Below are 17,996 nucleotides of genomic sequence, written 5' to 3'. Positions count from 1 at the left end.
ATATTGCTACGTGACTTCTACTACAACAGAAAAATCAGACCAATTTTTTTACCGTGAAAAATCGTTAGTAGGAATATATTTGAGATGTCTTTATGAGTCGGAAAGATATCAGACGGCAATCCATAAGGCAAATTGCAAGCCTCAAGGGAATATTTGGACCTTTTCAGATACATTTCTGCAAACTTGGAGCACATAGTTTCTTTTCTTTTCTTTTCTGGATAGCACATAGTTTCTTGTAAACTTTAGATAAGCTACACGCTAATTGACAAATTCAAGAGATAACCGGCTGATCCTAATCGGGCAGTGTAAGCGAGCGAATGTGATAAATCCTCCCTGCCTCTCATACGAACCAAATTAAATTAATACATGCATGGTACATATGATTTTTCCAAATAATTGTTTGTTCGCACATATTTAAAGCATCGTCACATGATGTCTAATACAATTTCTAGAAAAAATCTACTTTTCACTTATTTTTATATTTCATGTTAGTTGCAATAACATGTCTGTACATTGAGTTAAGAAAAATAACAATTTCAAAAATTAATGTACATGACTTTAAAAATCACAGCGATGGTTCCTAGTCAAATAAGAAAATTAGAAGAAGAAAAAATGACTTATATTGTCACTAATGTTGCTCAAAAATTTGATGCAGACATCACGGATGGCCAAGTTTTCTTTTTCCCCTTCGACAATGCCTGTTGAAATTGCCGAACCAAACTAAGTCTTTTTATGCGTAATTCATAGATGGAATAGTGAAGATTATGTAAAGCAACATAGGCTTAACAAAGTCGATTCAATTGAACTGCTTCACTAACAGATGGAATGAACATCCAACCACCGATACCCACACATGACACACACACAAGATTACATTTGCAGTCTCTGCCCAAGGAAACCACCCTTGTTTTCTTGTTCACTTCTGGAGCTAGCGTTCTATACATCCCTCCACTCCTTATATTGACATTCCAATCCGTGCACAACACTTTATGAGACATACCTAACTACCACAATGTAACAAAATATACACCTAAATCTATTACTACCTCTGTCTATGCTACTAGTTTACTAAGCTGTGCCAGAACCACTTGTAGGGGAAATGAACACACCCAAACCAGCCAACGGAGTTCTCAGATTATTGTGTCAAGGTAGGAATAATTGTGCCGGCGTCCAAACTCAAGGAGGCTACCATATGTACGATCCCAAACTCCAACGAACAGTGACTCTGTATCAGGACTGAAAGACATGCCGGATATCTCACCGAAAAAATCAATTTCTTGCTCCTCCTCATACCCACTTTTTACATAAAAAACATGGACGAAATCCGCAGGCTCTGCCATAGCCATAAATCTGCCATCAGATGTGTAGCGGATCGACCGAATAGCTCCAAGGTTACCCTTCAAAGCAGTGATTGACTTGGATAAGTTCCGTAAATCCCATATTCTGCAGGTTTTATCCTGGTTCCCAGTTGCAAAAGTTATGCCATCAGGATGCCATGCTGATGCAAATGAGTAGTCTACATGTCCACACAAAGGTGCGACAGTCTGCGAGTTTCATTATCCGACAGCTATCAGACATTGAATGTCGATGATTTGTATCACAAGAGGGAGAAATAATGTGCACGTACCTTTCCGTTCCTCGAGTCAACTAATATACCTTCAGGATCATCCCCAACTACTACGAGAAGCTTACCATCAGGGCTCAGTGACGTATGCTAAGATCATAAAATAGGAAAACAAAGTAAACAACGTTAATATGCAAAATGAAGACAATAGCCTTATAAAAAGAGTTAATCAAGATAGAAAATGTATTATTCCACGTAAGTAGAAACGGTATAAAATGTAGTTAAAGAACCTAGATAAAAGTATCTAAGGAAAGGACATAGGTTTTCTTTACTCAAAAAGAAAGGGCATGGGTTTTCTTCTTCCAACATGAAACATCATGACACAGCCTTGATCCTAAAGACCAATCAGCAACATTATAATTCCAAAGTAAAAAATTTATAATAAAAAATCCTACCAATGCTGCATCACAATCCACATGAGTAATAGCAGAAAACATCTAGCACCAGAAATGCTGCGTAAATGCAGAATTTGGAGGGGAAAAAATTCTTGAGGAACACCCATAGTCAGAGATGCATTTAGAGGCATCCATGATCCTATACACAAACGTGTGCAGAGAGGAGACAAGGCACAAACTTACATTTACTGGCCAGGAAAAGCGAAAATGCTTGGACAGTTGAAATTTCTCCATATCAAAATCTCTAACTCCACAATCGTTATTTGAAGCTATAAAATGTAGTGCGCCACTGAGAAGCAAAAGATATCTTAATTAGCTTCATTGTCATTAAGAATAGTGAATTTAAGCAATATGCCGTATAAACACAATACCTGGCAGTGTTATAAATGTCAACAGCATTAGTAATGGCATTATCATCATATGTAGTCCTGGAGCAGAAACAAACTCCGGGCCTATCTAGATACTGCATATTTCAAGAACATTAATTCCACGTTAAATTAGTTTCACTTTCTGAAGGTGAAGATCAAAACAGTAAACCCAGAAGGAAATGAATTTTTTTCACATTGTTATATCATATCTCTACGTTCTACAAGAAACATTCTTCTTAAGATCTAAGTAATATTTACTATCAGATAAATGTGTTAAAATGCAACATACAACAACAATGTTACAATTTGATAATATGTGGGTCTGTCAAGTGGCAACCATATATCGACTTAAACCAATTGACATCTATCGTAAACCTAATTTTAGCCTAAAAGAAACAAGTACACAAACAAAAGCGAAGAATACATGCTGGCACTGTAGATGGCAAAAGCTAATCCAAGAAAAACCAAATGCAGAAACCAATGTAAGGGAATGACATACCTTGCAAATAAGTTCCCCTTGAAATCCCCCAGCAACAAGCAAGTTATCTTTCACTGCAAGTGTGCTGACTTGTGTCTGCGTAAATCCTTCTAAAAGGCTTCCAGGATGTTTCTACAATGGAAAAGAAGCAAGAAAATGCGGAAGGTTATAATTGAATGTGTCCTAAACTAAATGTTTGGTAGATTCCATGTCCAAAACACTCACCTCACATGGTGCTACATGCCCTGATACATTGAGAACTTCGTTTTTAGCGCAAGTCAAGGATGACCAATGAATGACGGAGAAATGCGACATAAGGTACACATCATGCTTGGAAGTTGCCCAGACCAAGTTCCTCAGCTACATACACACGACAAAAAACTTTAGAATAGGTTTTGTTCTTGCCAGAAAGCATGATAGCATGCACTTTAATTACAAGTAGACAATTAACAAACATGCAAATTTAACTGATTTGTTGGCTCAACTAGGGTAACAGTATCATGCAGCACACCAAATTTGATATAGGTTACAAACACATTACGATGCTTATCCCTGTCGCTCTGGTATTCAGTTTTTATGCCAGTAAACCCACAAAAATGTCATCTTAAAAATGGTGTGAACGTGTTCTCCATATAAGGGCCTAGTCCCTCGCATACAATGAAGGAAGCTGAATGTAAAGAAAAATGTAACAAGGGCCAGTACATTACCTGGAAGTGTAAAATTGTTGATTTAACAGATCGTGAATTACGTCTGAAATCATAATATGAACACTCTTTCTTTGTGGCTCTGCATTCCTGTTGACAAGCAAAAAGAAACAAAGACAACAATGTCAGCAATGGGAACAGAGCTGACGAAGTAAGAAAACCACAAACACATTTACCTTCTCTGATGCCTCCCCAGATTGAGGAATATTCTCATAGTTCTTATACTGCTCTAATCTCGTTTGCCTGTATTTCTCCCTGGTTATGCTAAGCCTTTCCCAGGGAATCCCTTGAATGTCTTTGCCTCTCCTTGCCTCAGCAGCAGAGGTATCTTGCATTTTATTATTCTAATCCAGAAACAAACAAACAAACAACATATTGAAGTTCAAAAAATTTACACACACTCATCACAACTGCATAAATCTCCTTGTATAAATAAATGATTTTCAGGGAGGAATTCACAAACCATGTAGTCATACTCATCTACATCTGAATCAGAGCCACCCATGTCTCGGCCGTGGAACTCATCATCCATATCGTCATCTATATCCTCCATTTCATATTCATCTGCCATGTATTCAGCATCATCTCCTGGTTGGTGGGACATGTTTTATCCCTATTAAATGACCAACAACAACATTGGCGAAAGTTAAATACACCAGAGTTGAGATAATGTGCAAGGATATACAAATCCAAATCTAGGTATGGCACCAGACAATCACGCAGCTTTTCAGTAGTAAAGGATCAGTCGACATCCATACGATGAAAGACGGTTATCTTGTCTTTCTAACCTAAGTTGCTCGGACTCGGGTGCGGGTGTCCGATACGGGTGCGGATCTAGAGGTCAGATCCTTCATGATCTAAATTTACAGATTCGGGGGTACGGATCCAGGTACGGATACGGGTGCGGGGATTCGGCTAAAAATAATTCAATTATTTAAAATTAGAGTTATAAAAATATGTCTAAATTATGAGACATTATGTGGAAAACTTACAAGGTATTCCGAGAAGGAGAAAATATTGAACAAGAGTAGAATTTTAGGAGATAAAAGGAAAAGGACTGACATAGAAATTTATATATACAAGGTATTCCATTTTCTTCCATATCACCCTAGCTTTTGATTTGTTTTCAAAAATCATTGTATCTGTCCCAAATTTCTCCGTTGATTTTGGTCAAAGTACCCAAAATCGGTTGACCAGATCCGACACGGATCCCACACCCATACCCACACCCACGTCGTGTCGACACGGGTGCGGCACTAAAAATGAAGAGTCCGAGCAACTTAGTTTCTAACATTATGTGATTGTACGAATGCAGTGTTGACGCACATTGTGCACTAAAAAAAAAAAAAGAGAACAGAAGATAGATACAAAGAACCAAGGAGGCACGAAACATGCACAACATAGTCTTCTCTCTATCCAGGAATCTAATGAAAAGCAGCTACTTATCAAACTCAATTCCAGCCATAGGGAAGACTCCAATTTGCATAAAGGATCATAACAAGTAAACTACAATTGCTGAAATAAAATAGACTCTCAGTAACGAGTTTAGCTTCTATATAACAACTCTATTTCAACTGACAGTGCATATCTTTTTGCATCGAAGGTTAATGTGACCTACAACAGCATGTAACTATCTACAGTAAGCATAATTTTGCAACTAGAAAATAAAGTAAATAACATGCTATAACCGATTTAAAAACAATGAATAGCGTAAAAAAAATTTTTACATTATCGTTATATACGTTAATTCCTACGGGAAGCATGCACATACACTTATTGGATGTCGCCCAGAAAAAAAAAAGCATAGCAATTACATAGTCAACAAAATAAAGATTTCAATCAAATCCCAGCAGAGGGAAAAACACTAAGTGATTTCTTCCTATCTCCCCAAGCGTTAGTGGTCTATCTCCCCAAGCGTTAGTGGTCAGAGTTACTTGGTACCTGGTGGGAGGTAGCAGGTATCTGTTGGAATTAGTCGAGGTGTGCATAAGCTTACCTGAACACCACGTCATTTAAAAAACAGATTTCGATCAATGAAATAAACTCAATTTTTAACATTGATAAGTGACGTACAGAATTACAGCTAAGGAAGTCAAAAAGAAAATTAACAAGTATTATTCCCAACTTCAAATTTTATTGCCAGCCAAAAAGGAACATTCTGGATTACTCATAGGAACGCGCAAAGTACAACAGAAAATTGGTCCAGACCGTAAAAGCTAATACGAGTTCACGAAATCCACAATTAATCAAACCCTAAAACTGGCGAGAGCTTGAAGAGTGATACAAGGAGATTAATTATATGCATAATTAATGCCTCAAAGGCGGACTAACACACAAATGAACCCTAATATTCCAGAGAGTAAAATTCACATTCGAAAAGGTGGGGAAAAGGAGAAAATTGTTAATTACAATTTACAAACATAAATATAAGCGTGCAATTGTTCATAAATTTCTGACCTTAAGGTAAAAGAGAAGGCAGACGAAAGGCAAAATCGAGCTCACTTTAATATCGACCGAAATTAGGAAGAAGAAATCAGAGGGTATTATTATACATGAGAATTAGACTATTAGTTGAAGTAAGAAATTAAAGCTGTTTAATGCCGGTAGATCGTGATAGGTTTGGAAGAGAGAGAGTACGTAATATCTATCTATCAATCTTTATCCACTGCTTCTCATAATATGACGGTCCCTACTCCCTACTAAAATGTGCACTGAAACGGACAGCTTCGACATTAATATTTTGTTAAGTAATTTGCCTAAGTCGGTTGCACAGAAGGTAATCCATCGTCCTAAATCAAATACTGCCCCCTCATTTTTAAGACGGCGTGTAGTATTTGTTATTTTCGCAGGAATTTTATTATAAGATTTAATGAACTTCATTCATCGTTAGTTACACTTTAGGGTGCCTCATTTTTTTCTGATATAAACAAAAAAAGAATTTTGTAAAGATATAAGTATATATGTGAACAACAACAAAAAATTACGCTATTAGTAATATATTTTAATCAATTATAATTGATATCATAAGAGAACATCTGATATGGTGTGTTTGCCACGAATTCTGATGATAATAAAGATATGTGCACACCTGATATGGGTGTGTTAGCATTTCAATTGAGAAATTCTGAATTTGATAAATTCGTGGAAAAAAAGAAATAAGAGAAAAAAATCAATTATAATAAGCTACTACGTTTAGTTGGTTACAAAGCAACTTTGATCATTTAAGAATTCTTGATGATGTCAATATAAAAATTAAAAACTCTGTAGTATACCAATACATGACTAGAAATTTTCAATTACTATCTATATATATCTATAAAGGAGGGCCAATAGTGCTGATATGGCATCTCTAAAAACTTAGAATCCTATTTATCTTATATCTCATTTTTTTGCTTTTTTTTTTTCGTACCTTATAAATGAAAAAGAAAAAAGAAAATCTGGTTACGTAAAAGACTAAACGGTTTTACTTATGAAAGGTCGCATTGGTTATGTAAACAACTACTATTGGTTTTTCTGCTGTAACGTCACATTCAAAATTTCAAATTAATACCATTTACGCTTCCAAGAAAAAATGACCTGGTCTTTCACTGTATTTATTCATCCTCCAGTATTTACCTATGAAAACTGTAAAAATTCTAAACAATGTCTCCTTATTCCTTCTTGCAATGCCTCACTTTCTGAATTGTTATCAATTTTATGATTGCTTAAATTAAAGTGTTCCTATTCTTCTTCATATGTAGCTTTGATTTTGAAGAATTGAAGATATTTGATCACCGCCGGAAATAAATCCCGCAGAAGGTCGCAGCGACGCCGCTCAGGCCCCGAATGCTCATGACTTTCTTGATGACCGTAAATCATGCGATCAACTCAATTTCTGCCACATCACTGTTCGATTTTTCAGGTTGCCTTAATAATATTATAAACTTTGTTATCTTGGTGAAGGCGTTGTTTGAAGAAAATATCGTTTTACGAGGCTGAATAATTTATCCAGAACGACAAACATCTACTTCATTCTGTTTGAAAATCTTCATCTTGGAAGGTAAGCTACATAAGAAAGATAATTTTAGCCAATCTTTTTAGTCCTCTGTGCAATAATAGTTGTTCCAATTTTTGACTTATCTTAACTTGTAATATTTCTATGGAAAAAGGAAATCAAGCTCACAGTCCATTTGAGAGAAAAAGTTTATTTCATCGACATTGGTTCATGGCAGCAGCCTTTATCAAGTTTACTAGAAAATTCACATGTATATAGATCCACAAGTAATTGCAGGAGCCTTTTTGCTTTCCCTATGTTTGCTGTAATTTTTTTTTTTCATTTAGTTTTCATTTGTATCAAATAATGGTGTTATTATTATGTACTATGCTTGAATTGCCTTTTATTATTTTATTTTGTTTCTAGAATCTTGAGGCGAAGGATGATTCAGGATTATCTTATACTACATTAACTGAGTTGTTTTGAAAGAGTGATGTGGCATGTCTCAATAGTTAGGAATCATATTTATCTTTTTTTTCTCCTTTTTTTGAATTTTTCTCCCCTTTTAATTTTTACATCATTAATTAATTGAAAAGGCACATCCCCACTAATTAAGGTTAATTGAAAAGGCACCTCCCCAAGTCCTTCAATAACAAAACGTTCAAAGAATGCAAAACGTCACCATTAGGGATCGGAAACAATCGTTCCTTTCTATATATTAAAAGTCCTTAAATTCACTTGCTATTAAGAAAACGAAAATCCCGACGGGCCTTCCAATTTTGCATTCTACTTCAAAGTCCAACGAAATCTTTCACAACTGGTGGAATTACTCATGAGGTGTGTTAATTTTTTATATTCTTATTTTAATCGTTTTCATTTAACTCTTCGTTGTTTCTTTTATATGTAGAACTTTCTTCATTCTCAACGAAATATGTTCTTTATGATGTCACCGGGCATTAACTGCGTTTCTTTAACTTTTCTACAATGGAGTGCTACTTCGATATGATTTTGGTACATATCTCTTTAAATCTTTCGGCTTTTCTAATTACGTGTTACTTTCGAAGAATCAACGTATGTGATTTTTCTTTTTATGATGCACATAATGACTGTGATCATATACATAATGGTTATCAATTTATGATGCAAATGAAGGATTTTTAAATTACTGATAACTATTATTATGTTTCCATTGTTATTTTGAATATTTTTTTTCTATTCGGTACTATTTATTAGGAATCATATATATATATATATTATTATTTATTATTTATTTATTTATTTATTATTTTTAGCTTTGTTCATTTTTTTTCCATATATTTGCTTCAAAATAAAAACCAAGAATCATGTCTTTTAATCTTCTTATTTAGCCTCCCTCTCTTTCTCTTCCAAGAGCCATGTCTTTTAATCTTCATAAATAGCCTCGCACTTTCTTCCCGTTCCTTCTCTCACCTGCCCTTCACCAATTAAAATCTCCTTTTCCATTCATAAAATCTTCTGTTATTAATACCACTGATTCAATATGGAGGAGATAAAATCCGGTTGAAATCTTTTTTTCCTTTTTGTGTTGTTTATCTTTATATAATTTGTTTGACCTATAACACTGTTACTTTACCATTTTTCTTTTTGATTATTCATTGATGTGTTGTTTTTGCCTGATAATAATTGTTTAAAAAGGTTGTTTGTTCTCTTCTATTTCTCTGATTTGGTGGATGTATTTTGGTTTCAATGGTCATTCATGTATTATTTTTTGCTGGTCACTATCGTTTTCAATTGATGTTCTCTTATTCTTTGGTTCATTTTTTTGGGGACCTAGAAGTGGTTATATCATCTAAATCAATAAACCTTATTTTCTCAAGGTTGATTGTTTCTTTTCAAATATTTAAAACTCTTTTTTAATTGAGATGTGTTATATCAGGTATAAAACTTTCATAATCTACAATATATCGGTATCTGAATAATATGGTATTATTTTATCCAAAGAAAAAAAAAAAAATTTCCCGGAAGATAGGTGCATGAACTGAGCAACTTATCGAATTTGAAGTTATTTTATCCAACTTATGCATCTTGCAACACCGCTAAAAGGTGTTAAATTATTAAAGTATTGTCAAACACTTAGTGTAACTTTTATGTCAATTGAGTTGCGAGAGGAAAAAAGCAAAAGAATGGAAGGGAAGGAAAATGTACATGGAAAATTTACAAAAGAGATATGGTAGGGAAAAAAGAAAAGATAAAAAACAACATGTTTTTAGGAAAATTTAGGTTTTTTATTACCGCGCGAAGCGCGGACACATCTACTAGTTGATAAATAAAAGCACAACATTATATAGGTCATTCGTAAGATGTGAAATATCCTTAGATACACTAGAAAGTATTGTTAGAATTTATGGACTTGCACATATATTTTATTAAGAATAATACTGTGTTGGTTGTTATCATTATAAGATTGACCCAAATTAAAATGATACGTAGAGTTTTTTTTACAGTATCTCATCGTTGGAAAGACGAGAACAACTTACGTATTAGTTTGGAAGACCACAAACCACACAACATGTTTCATCTGTTCTATGGATTCAGGTATGCTTCTGCATCTAATTTCTATTTTCGATGATTTGACATGATAGGTGTGAGCACCTAATTTTTGACTATATTTGAATTTTTATCACCTTCTACTATGTAAATATTTTCAGAAATTTAATATATATTTTTTAGCTTTGTTACACTTTTGTTTTATATATATATATATATATATATATATATATATATATATATGGTAAAAATTAATAATAATTTAAAAGGTCAATTATTATTATTAGTATTATTTTTATTTTTATTTTTATCTTTATTTTAAAATAAATTAAATTAAAAAACCGAAAAAAAATAATAAAAATTCGGATGGGAATAAAAAAAAATATAGGAAAAGTAGAAATATAGAATGTAACGACCCGACTTGTCGTTTTAAGAATTAATGCCTCGTTTAATGACTTAAGGTCCCGGAAAACTTCATAATATGTATTATGACCCGCGGGTGTGGTCGAGTTTGATTTTTGGAAGATTTAGAATTTAATTGAAAGAGAAATTCTCATTTTGAAGCTTAAATGGAAAGAGTTGACCAAAGAGTTGACTTTTGAGCAAACGACCTCGGAATAGAAATTTTAATGATGTCAATAGCTTCGTATGGTGATTTCAGACTTAGGCGCGTGTTCGGATTTAGATTTGGAAGTCCGTAGGACAATTCGACGCATTTTGGCGAAAGTTGGAAAATAGACGATTTTCGGAAAGTTCGATCGAAGGTTGAATTTTTTATAACGAGGTCGGAATCCGATTCTGAAAATTTTAATAGGTCTGTTATGTCACTTATGACTTGTGTGCAAAATTTGAGGTCAATCGGACTTGATTCGATAGGTTTCGGCATCGAATGTTGAAGTTGGAAATTTCATAATAGACTAAATTTTTAAGTGAGTTCGCACAAGATCTAATTTCAAACGAGCATACCTCTCTTGATATGAAGAGTTATATTGTGTGTTACCTATCAAAAGAAAGGTCTGTGTATCTAGTTTCAAACGCTTTAAACCGCTCGTCATTTTGACATTCCTACAAGAAATTATGACCAAATAACCAAATGCTGGAAAAATACAATTCTGCGACCAATTATGCGATCGCAAAACAGTTATGCGATCGCAAAACTACTTATGCGACCGTAAACTGGTCGCAGAATGGACCGGAAGTGCCCAGTTCTAGGCACTGATTTTGCGATCAATTTTGCTGCCCGCATACCCATTCTGCGGTTCATTATGCGACCGCAGACCTGCTTTCAGAGGGTTAATTTTTCTATTTTCATAACCCGCCCCCATTTTGATAAATAGGCATTGGGGCTTATTTTGGGGTATTTTTCTAAGGGTTTTAGAGAGAGGTAAGAGCATTTTAGAGAGATAAGGAGGGAACCTAACATTCTAATCATCCAATCTTCAAGAATCAAGGAAGCTAATCACAAGATCTTCAAAGAGTTAAGATTCAACCCCTAGTCTTCAATTTCGAGTTTGGGGTAAAAGATTGGTGATTAGGAGTATGATTCTTGGGTGTAAGAGTATTATGTATATATGCTTGTACCAATAAGGTTTGTGGGAAGATTGTTGAGATCAAATAAGTAAAGATTGGGTTGTGGAATGAAGGAAATCTTGTAGAAGAACCTTGTAACCAAATTTGCACACCTAGTGTTTGATAAAATGCTCAAATGAGCTGAAACCATGAAAATATTCCTAATTATGGTTCACTTTTGCTATGTTTATAAATAGATTGAAGTTGCTAGGATTTCTGGAACCTCGTAGTAATGTAAGGAAGGCTCAAGAAAGATTGGAGCAGTCCGGAGGTCAATTCACGTGAGAAAACTATTTTTGAATATCGACCTAACTTCAAAAAGGTAAATGTCTTGCTTAACCTCGAGTGGGGAAATTTTCCCTTAGGCATTGAGTCTTATGTGTAATTTGTGTACTTGAAAACCATGTACGCGAGGTGACGAGTACGTACTTGGTTTATATGTGCAAATTTTATTGAGTTAAAGTCTTGAGCATATTGTGTAGTAAATTAGATAATTATTGGCATATATTTAATCATCTATTTGTCGTGCCTAAATCCTTATTGTTGACTCTATTGTTATATGACAAGTTGATGTGATTGTTATTTGATTATTTATGAAATTCCATAAATTTGCTGGTTTGATAATTATTGAAATTTAATTTCATTTTGGATTTTTCCCTCTGCAAAATAATTAATTAAATGAGCTTACGAAGAGGTGTTTATATAATTATCGAAAATTTTGAGTTAATAAAAACTTTGCTTTTATGTTGAGTGATTTCTATCTCTGTTGATTATTTTTGGGTGTTGTACACATTGTGTGGAACCTTTGACTATTTGTTGTGAAATTAATTGACTTTGTTGTATCTTTGGAATTTTGGTTGTAGCCATTGGGCAAATTGTGATATGAATTGATTTTGTTATGTTGCCGTGATAATTTTTCGTATAAATTATTGTGTTGTGTTAATTATTATTTTGAAGATATAAGGTTGGCATTTCACCGTTGATATTATGTGGGTATAAGGGTGGCATTTCATTGTGGTTGTGTTTGTTGGAATATTGTCTGGGCGGAGGGATAAGGGTGGCAATAGGAGCGATAAAGAGTGGCAATAGGAGCGATAAGGGTGTCAATAGGAGCGATAAGGGTGGCTATTGTCAGGGACGATATGTGATGATGTGGGGTTGTGGGGTTAATGATTTTCATGTGATGTTGTGATATTCTTGTGTTTATTTTTAAATCCTTGTACAATTTTTCTTGTTGTTGGTAAATTGATGACAATCTGATTTATGTTGAAATTGAGAGCATGTGGCTATTGCCAGGCGGATTATAAAATAAAATGTAGGCATGAGATGCCGTGAGTAAATAATGAGGATATTGGCACGTGAATTGTCCGTGCAGTTATGATATGAATTGTGGGCACGGGGTGTTGTGATTAAATGATAATGATATTTGGCACGTGAATTGTCCGTGCAGTTGTGATATGAACTGAGGGAACGAGGTGCCGGGGGAAATTTGATGATTTAATTATGGGCACAAGGTGCCGTGGAAATATAAAAAATGGGTTGAGACCCGTATTTACGAAAAATATGGAAATGGACCGAGACCCGTATTTTTATGATTATGAAACGAGGTGCCACATGGTGACTTTTTAATTGAAAGGATTATAATCAAAATATTTATTTGAAAGGATTTTTATGTAGAAGGTATTATATGAAAGAATTATATTTGAAAGGTAATTATTAGAGAAAATTATATTTGAAAGAGAGTTATTTGAAAGAATTATATGTGAAAGACATTTATTTGAAGGATTTGATTTATTGTGTGTAATTGTATTTATTAATTGTAAAACGATATTAATGGTATTCTTGTTGTCTGCTGTAACGACCCGGTCGGTCGTTTCGAGGGTTATAACCTTCTTTTCCCCATTCCTACTTCTTTTTGTGTTATTCAGCTATATTATGTTATATCGGGTTAGTTGGTTCGAGTCCGGAAGGAACTCGGAGTGAAATGAGACACTTAGTCTCATAATTGAAAATTTTAAGTTAAAAAAGTAGACCGGATATGGGCCTATATGTAAACGACCTCGGATTTGAATTTTGATGATTCCAATAGCTCCGTATGGTAATTTTGGGCTTAGGATCGTGTCCGCAATATTATTTGGAAGTCCGTAGAGGAATTAGGCTTGAAATGCCGAAAGTTTTATTTTTGAGAAGTTTGACCGGGGGGGTTGACTTTTTGATATCGGGGTCGGAATCCGATTCTGAAAATTTGAATACCTTTGTTATGTCATTTAGGACTTGTGTGCAAAATTTGAGGTCAATCGGACGTGATTTGATTGGTTCCAGAGTTGTTTGTAGAAATTAGAAATTCTAACGTTCAATAGGCTTGAATTGGGGTGTAATTCATTATTTTAGCGTTGTTTGAGATGATTTGAGGATTCGACTAAGTTCGTATGATGCTTTAGGACTTATTGGTATATTTGGTTGAGTTCCCGAGGGCCTCAGGTGAGTTTCGGATGGTTAACAGATCAAAAATTGAACTAGAACAGCTGCTGCAATATCCTTTTGTTGGAAATTGCTTCTGCCCAGAAATCGAACCCAGATGTGAGCCCAGATCGAGCTCAGGGTCGAGGGCCACGATCAAAGCCCAGATAGAGCTCAGGGTTGAGGGCTATGATTGAAGCCTAGATCAAGCTCAGGGTCGAGGGCCACGATCGAATCCCAGATCGAGCTCAAGGTCGAGGGCCACGATCAAAGCCATGATCGAGCCCAGAGTCGAGGGCCATGATCGAAGGCATGATCGAGCCCAGGGTCGAGGGTCACGGTCGAAGGCCGGGTTGAAGACATAATCGAGGGCCAGAATTGAGAACCAGCATCGAGGGGTTGGACCGAGGACCAGGATCGAGGACCTCGATCGAAGGCCAAGATCGAGGCAGAACCGAGGATGTCTGGCAGAATTATAAAAACAGGGACTTCGTCCCATTTGCCATTTTTGACAAATTGGAGCTTGGGGAGAGGCGATTTTGATATATTTTCAAGGAAAACTTGAGGTAAGTCCCTTGTGATCATTTCTACTCCATAATATTGAATTATCATCGAATAATCCGACTAGATTATATGATTTTGAGGTGTAAATCAGAGATTGGAACTTAGAAAATTTGAAAATAAGATTTGAATATTTGAGGGTCGAGTTGAGGTCGGATTTTGGTAAAATTGGTATGGGTAGACTCGTGGTTGAATGGGCTTTCGGATTTTGTAACTTTTGTTGGGTTCCGAGACGTGGGCCCCACAGGCGATTTTTGAGCCAGATTCGAGTTTTAGTCTAATTTTGAAGCTTTTCTTGTGGAATTCATTCCGTTAGCATATATTGATGGTATTATTTTGATTGTGAATAGATTTGGAGCATTTGGAGGCAGAGTCCAGAGGCAAGAGCATTGCGGGGTAGAGATTTGACCGGTTTGAGGTAAGTAACGATTGAAAATCTAGTCCTGAGGGTATGAAACCCCGGATTTCGTATCATTCTATTATTTTGAAGTGACGCACATGCTAGGTGATGGGCGTGTGGATGCAGTGTTGGGGATTTGTGACTTGGTCCGTCCCGTAGCAACTGTAAAGTTGCATACTTTATTGAAACCATTTGATACTTATATGTTTTAGAAAGAATTTCTGTAAATTGGGCTGAATGCCATGTTTGGGCCTTGCGCCAATGCTGTTTGGACCCTTAGGGGTTGTTTCTTATCATCCTCTCACTATTTTCGATTGAAAATCTATACTCAGTCATGTTTATATTTGTTTACCGCATAACTCAGTTTTATGACTCTATTTTGATGCATATAAATGTTTTGGACCGAATGCCCTGTTTTACTGAAATGCCTTAGGGCTGATTTGTGAGGATGAGTGTGGATTGGGGCTGCCCACCTGCAGCATACTTTATGACTGAGTGAGGCCGAGGGCCTGATTTGTGAGGATGAGTGTGGATCAGGGCTGCCCGCCTGCAGCATACTTTATTATTATCGCACGTGAGTTATCCGTGCAGATTATAGCGCTTGGGCTGAAGGAGCCCCTTCGGAGTCTGTACATACCCCCAGTGAGCACAGGTACCTACTGAGTGCGAGTGCCGAGTGCTGTGTGACTGGGAGGCAAGAGTGATTGTGAGGTATGCCCGAGTGGCAAGAGTGATTGTGAGGTATGCCCGAGTGGCATGAGTGACTTGAGGTTTGCCCGAGGGGCTGTATATGAGTGATGTTTTACCCGGGGGCTGTTTATGATTTCATCATTTTTCTCACCTTTGCATTGAGCCTTTGTTTGAAAAACTGTTGGAAAGATGTCTTTAAATGATTTTTACTGGAACTGGGTTTAAACGAGATGTTTGATTCAAATCCTGATTTTTAAAAGCATGTGGTATTTTACTGAGATTTCCTGATATGAACGTTATATGCTTTATTGCTCGTCACTACTGCTCAGTCTTTATTTATTATTGTTACTTAGTGAGTTGGCGTACTCACGTTACTCCATGCACCTTGTGTGCAGATTCAGGTGTAGCTGGACACGGTAGCGGTTATTGAGTGTTCTGGTTGCAGATTTTCTTGGAGATAGCAAGGTAGCTGTTTGGCGATCGCAGCCCCTGCTCTTCTCTCTCTTATCTTCCTCTAGTAGTATTTAGCTATTTTCCAGGCCGAGTTAGCCTTGATATTGTTAGACAGATTATAGTAGATGCTCATGACTAGTGACACCCTGATGTCGGGCTTTTCTTTTCCGCACTTCTGTTTTTTTTTGATTTGAACTCTTTAAATGGAGGTTTTATGTTAAATAACCTTGAAATTATCTTTGAAATGAAAATATCATTTTGTTTTGGAAATGAGTCGGCTTGCCTAGTTCCACGATAGGCGCCATCACGATAGGGGTTAGTTTTGGGTCGTGATAGATTGGTATCAGAGCCTAGGTTACATAGGTCTCACGAGTCATGAGCGGGTTTAGTAGAGTCTTGCGGATCGGTATGGAGACGTATGTACTTATCTTCAGGAGGCTGCAGAACCTTTAGGAAACTCCACATTCTTGAATTCTTGTCGTGCGAAATTGTTGATTCTAGTAACTAAACATCTGTTGTTTCATTCTCTCATAGATGGTGAGGACTCGTGCTACCGGTCAGGAGGGCCAACTACCAGTACCACCAGCCAGGGCCGCGAGAGGCCGAGGCCACGGTAGAGGCCGTGGTAGGGGCAGAGGTATAGCCCGTACATCAGTTGGAGCAGTACCTACAGATCCACCGGTTGTCCCAGATCAGGACCAAGTTCCAGTTGTTGATGCACCAGTTCAAGCACCACATGTGCCTATTGTGATTCCAGGCTTTCAGGAGGCCCTAGCTCAGATTCTGACAGTGTGTACTGGCCTTGCTCAGGCGGTCTCTATTTCGACGGCCGTAACCACTTCTCAGGCCAGGGGAGGCACCCAGACTCCCGTCGCTCGCACACCCGAGCAGGTTATTCAGGGACTTCAGACACTAGAGGCACCACCAGCCCATCTGGTTGCTGTTGCTCAGGATTATGTGGTTCCTGCTATGCTTGAGGATGATCAGCGTAGGTTGGAGAGGTTTGGGAGACTTCAACCACCACCTTTCAGTGACACAGAGAGAGAGGATGCTCAGGACTTTTTGGACAAGTGTCAGAGGATACTCCGTACTGTTGGTATTTTGGAGACTTGTGGGGTCTCACTCACTACCTTTCAGTTTTCTGGGGCTGCACTTAGATGGTGGGAGACTTACGAGAGGCGTAGGCCTATTGGCGCAACACCCCTTACTTGGCAGCAGTTCTCCGTGGTCTTTTTGGAGAAGTTCGTGCCTCGATCCCGCAGAGAGGAGCTGCGTAGACAGTTTGAGCGGCTACGCCAGGGTGATATATCTGTAACGCAGTATGAGATGCGGTTCTCCGAGTTGGCCTATCATTCTATCTGGTTGGTTCCCACGGACAGAGAGAGGATCATGAGGTTTATTGATGGCCTCACTTATCACCTATAGTTGCTCATGACTAGGGAGCGAGTTTCGGGTGCTACCTTTGATGAGGTTGTCGACATTGCTCGGCAGATTGAGATGGTTCGCGGTCAGGAGAGGGTTGAGCGGGAGGCCAAGAGGCCTCGTGGTCAGGGTGGATTCAGCGGTGCTCCTTTTGGGGGTCAGTTCTAGCACGGTAGAGGTCGTCATTTTAGACAGGCTTAGTCAGCTCGGGGTGGAGGTCAGCCAGCTAGGGGTCGCCCTAGAGGGGGAGGCAAATTAGGGGGTGGTCAGGCCCGTTTCTATGCTCTCTCTGCCAAACCAGATGCTATTGATTCAGATGCTGTGATTACAGGTATTGTCTCAGTTTGCCACAGAGATGCTTCAATATTATTTG

General features: G+C 37.1%; 1 protein-coding gene and 1 long non-coding RNA gene across 3 annotated transcripts; one reads left to right on the top strand and one right to left on the bottom strand.

Moving 5' to 3' along the window:
* Positions 1-777: 777 nt before the first annotated feature.
* Positions 778-6,266, bottom strand: LOC104095687 (uncharacterized WD repeat-containing protein C2A9.03-like). Of its 2 annotated transcripts, XM_009601878.4 has the most exons (11): positions 6,027-6,266; positions 5,511-5,565; positions 4,033-4,182; positions 3,746-3,913; positions 3,573-3,659; positions 3,091-3,225; positions 2,887-2,997; positions 2,391-2,482; positions 2,203-2,308; positions 1,628-1,714; positions 778-1,544 (listed from the first exon to the last, which is right to left on the bottom strand). In XM_009601878.4, the coding sequence occupies exons 3-11, from the start codon at positions 4,171-4,173 to the stop codon at positions 1,131-1,133; spliced, it is 1,341 nt and encodes a 446-aa protein (XP_009600173.1). In that variant the 5' UTR covers positions 4,174-4,182; positions 5,511-5,565; positions 6,027-6,266; the 3' UTR covers positions 778-1,130. The 2 variants fall into 2 exon arrangements, with proteins under 2 accessions (XP_009600173.1, XP_009600168.1); XM_009601873.4 differs by lacking the exon at positions 5,511-5,565.
* A 2,584-nt stretch (positions 6,267-8,850) lies between these two features.
* Positions 8,851-16,367, top strand: LOC117276705 (uncharacterized). The gene is made up of 4 exons (XR_011409125.1): positions 8,851-9,080; positions 10,026-10,116; positions 15,009-15,076; positions 16,144-16,367. It is a non-coding gene; the product is annotated as an uncharacterized lncRNA (long non-coding RNA).
* Positions 16,368-17,996: the final 1,629 nt, after the last annotated feature.

This window comes from Nicotiana tomentosiformis, chromosome 6 (assembly GCF_000390325.3).
Source record: "Nicotiana tomentosiformis chromosome 6, ASM39032v3, whole genome shotgun sequence".
NCBI classification, from domain to species: Eukaryota; Viridiplantae; Streptophyta; class Magnoliopsida; order Solanales; family Solanaceae; genus Nicotiana; species Nicotiana tomentosiformis.
Note: the sequence above shows the minus strand (reverse complement) of the source record. Positions and strands in the feature narration are given on the sequence as shown.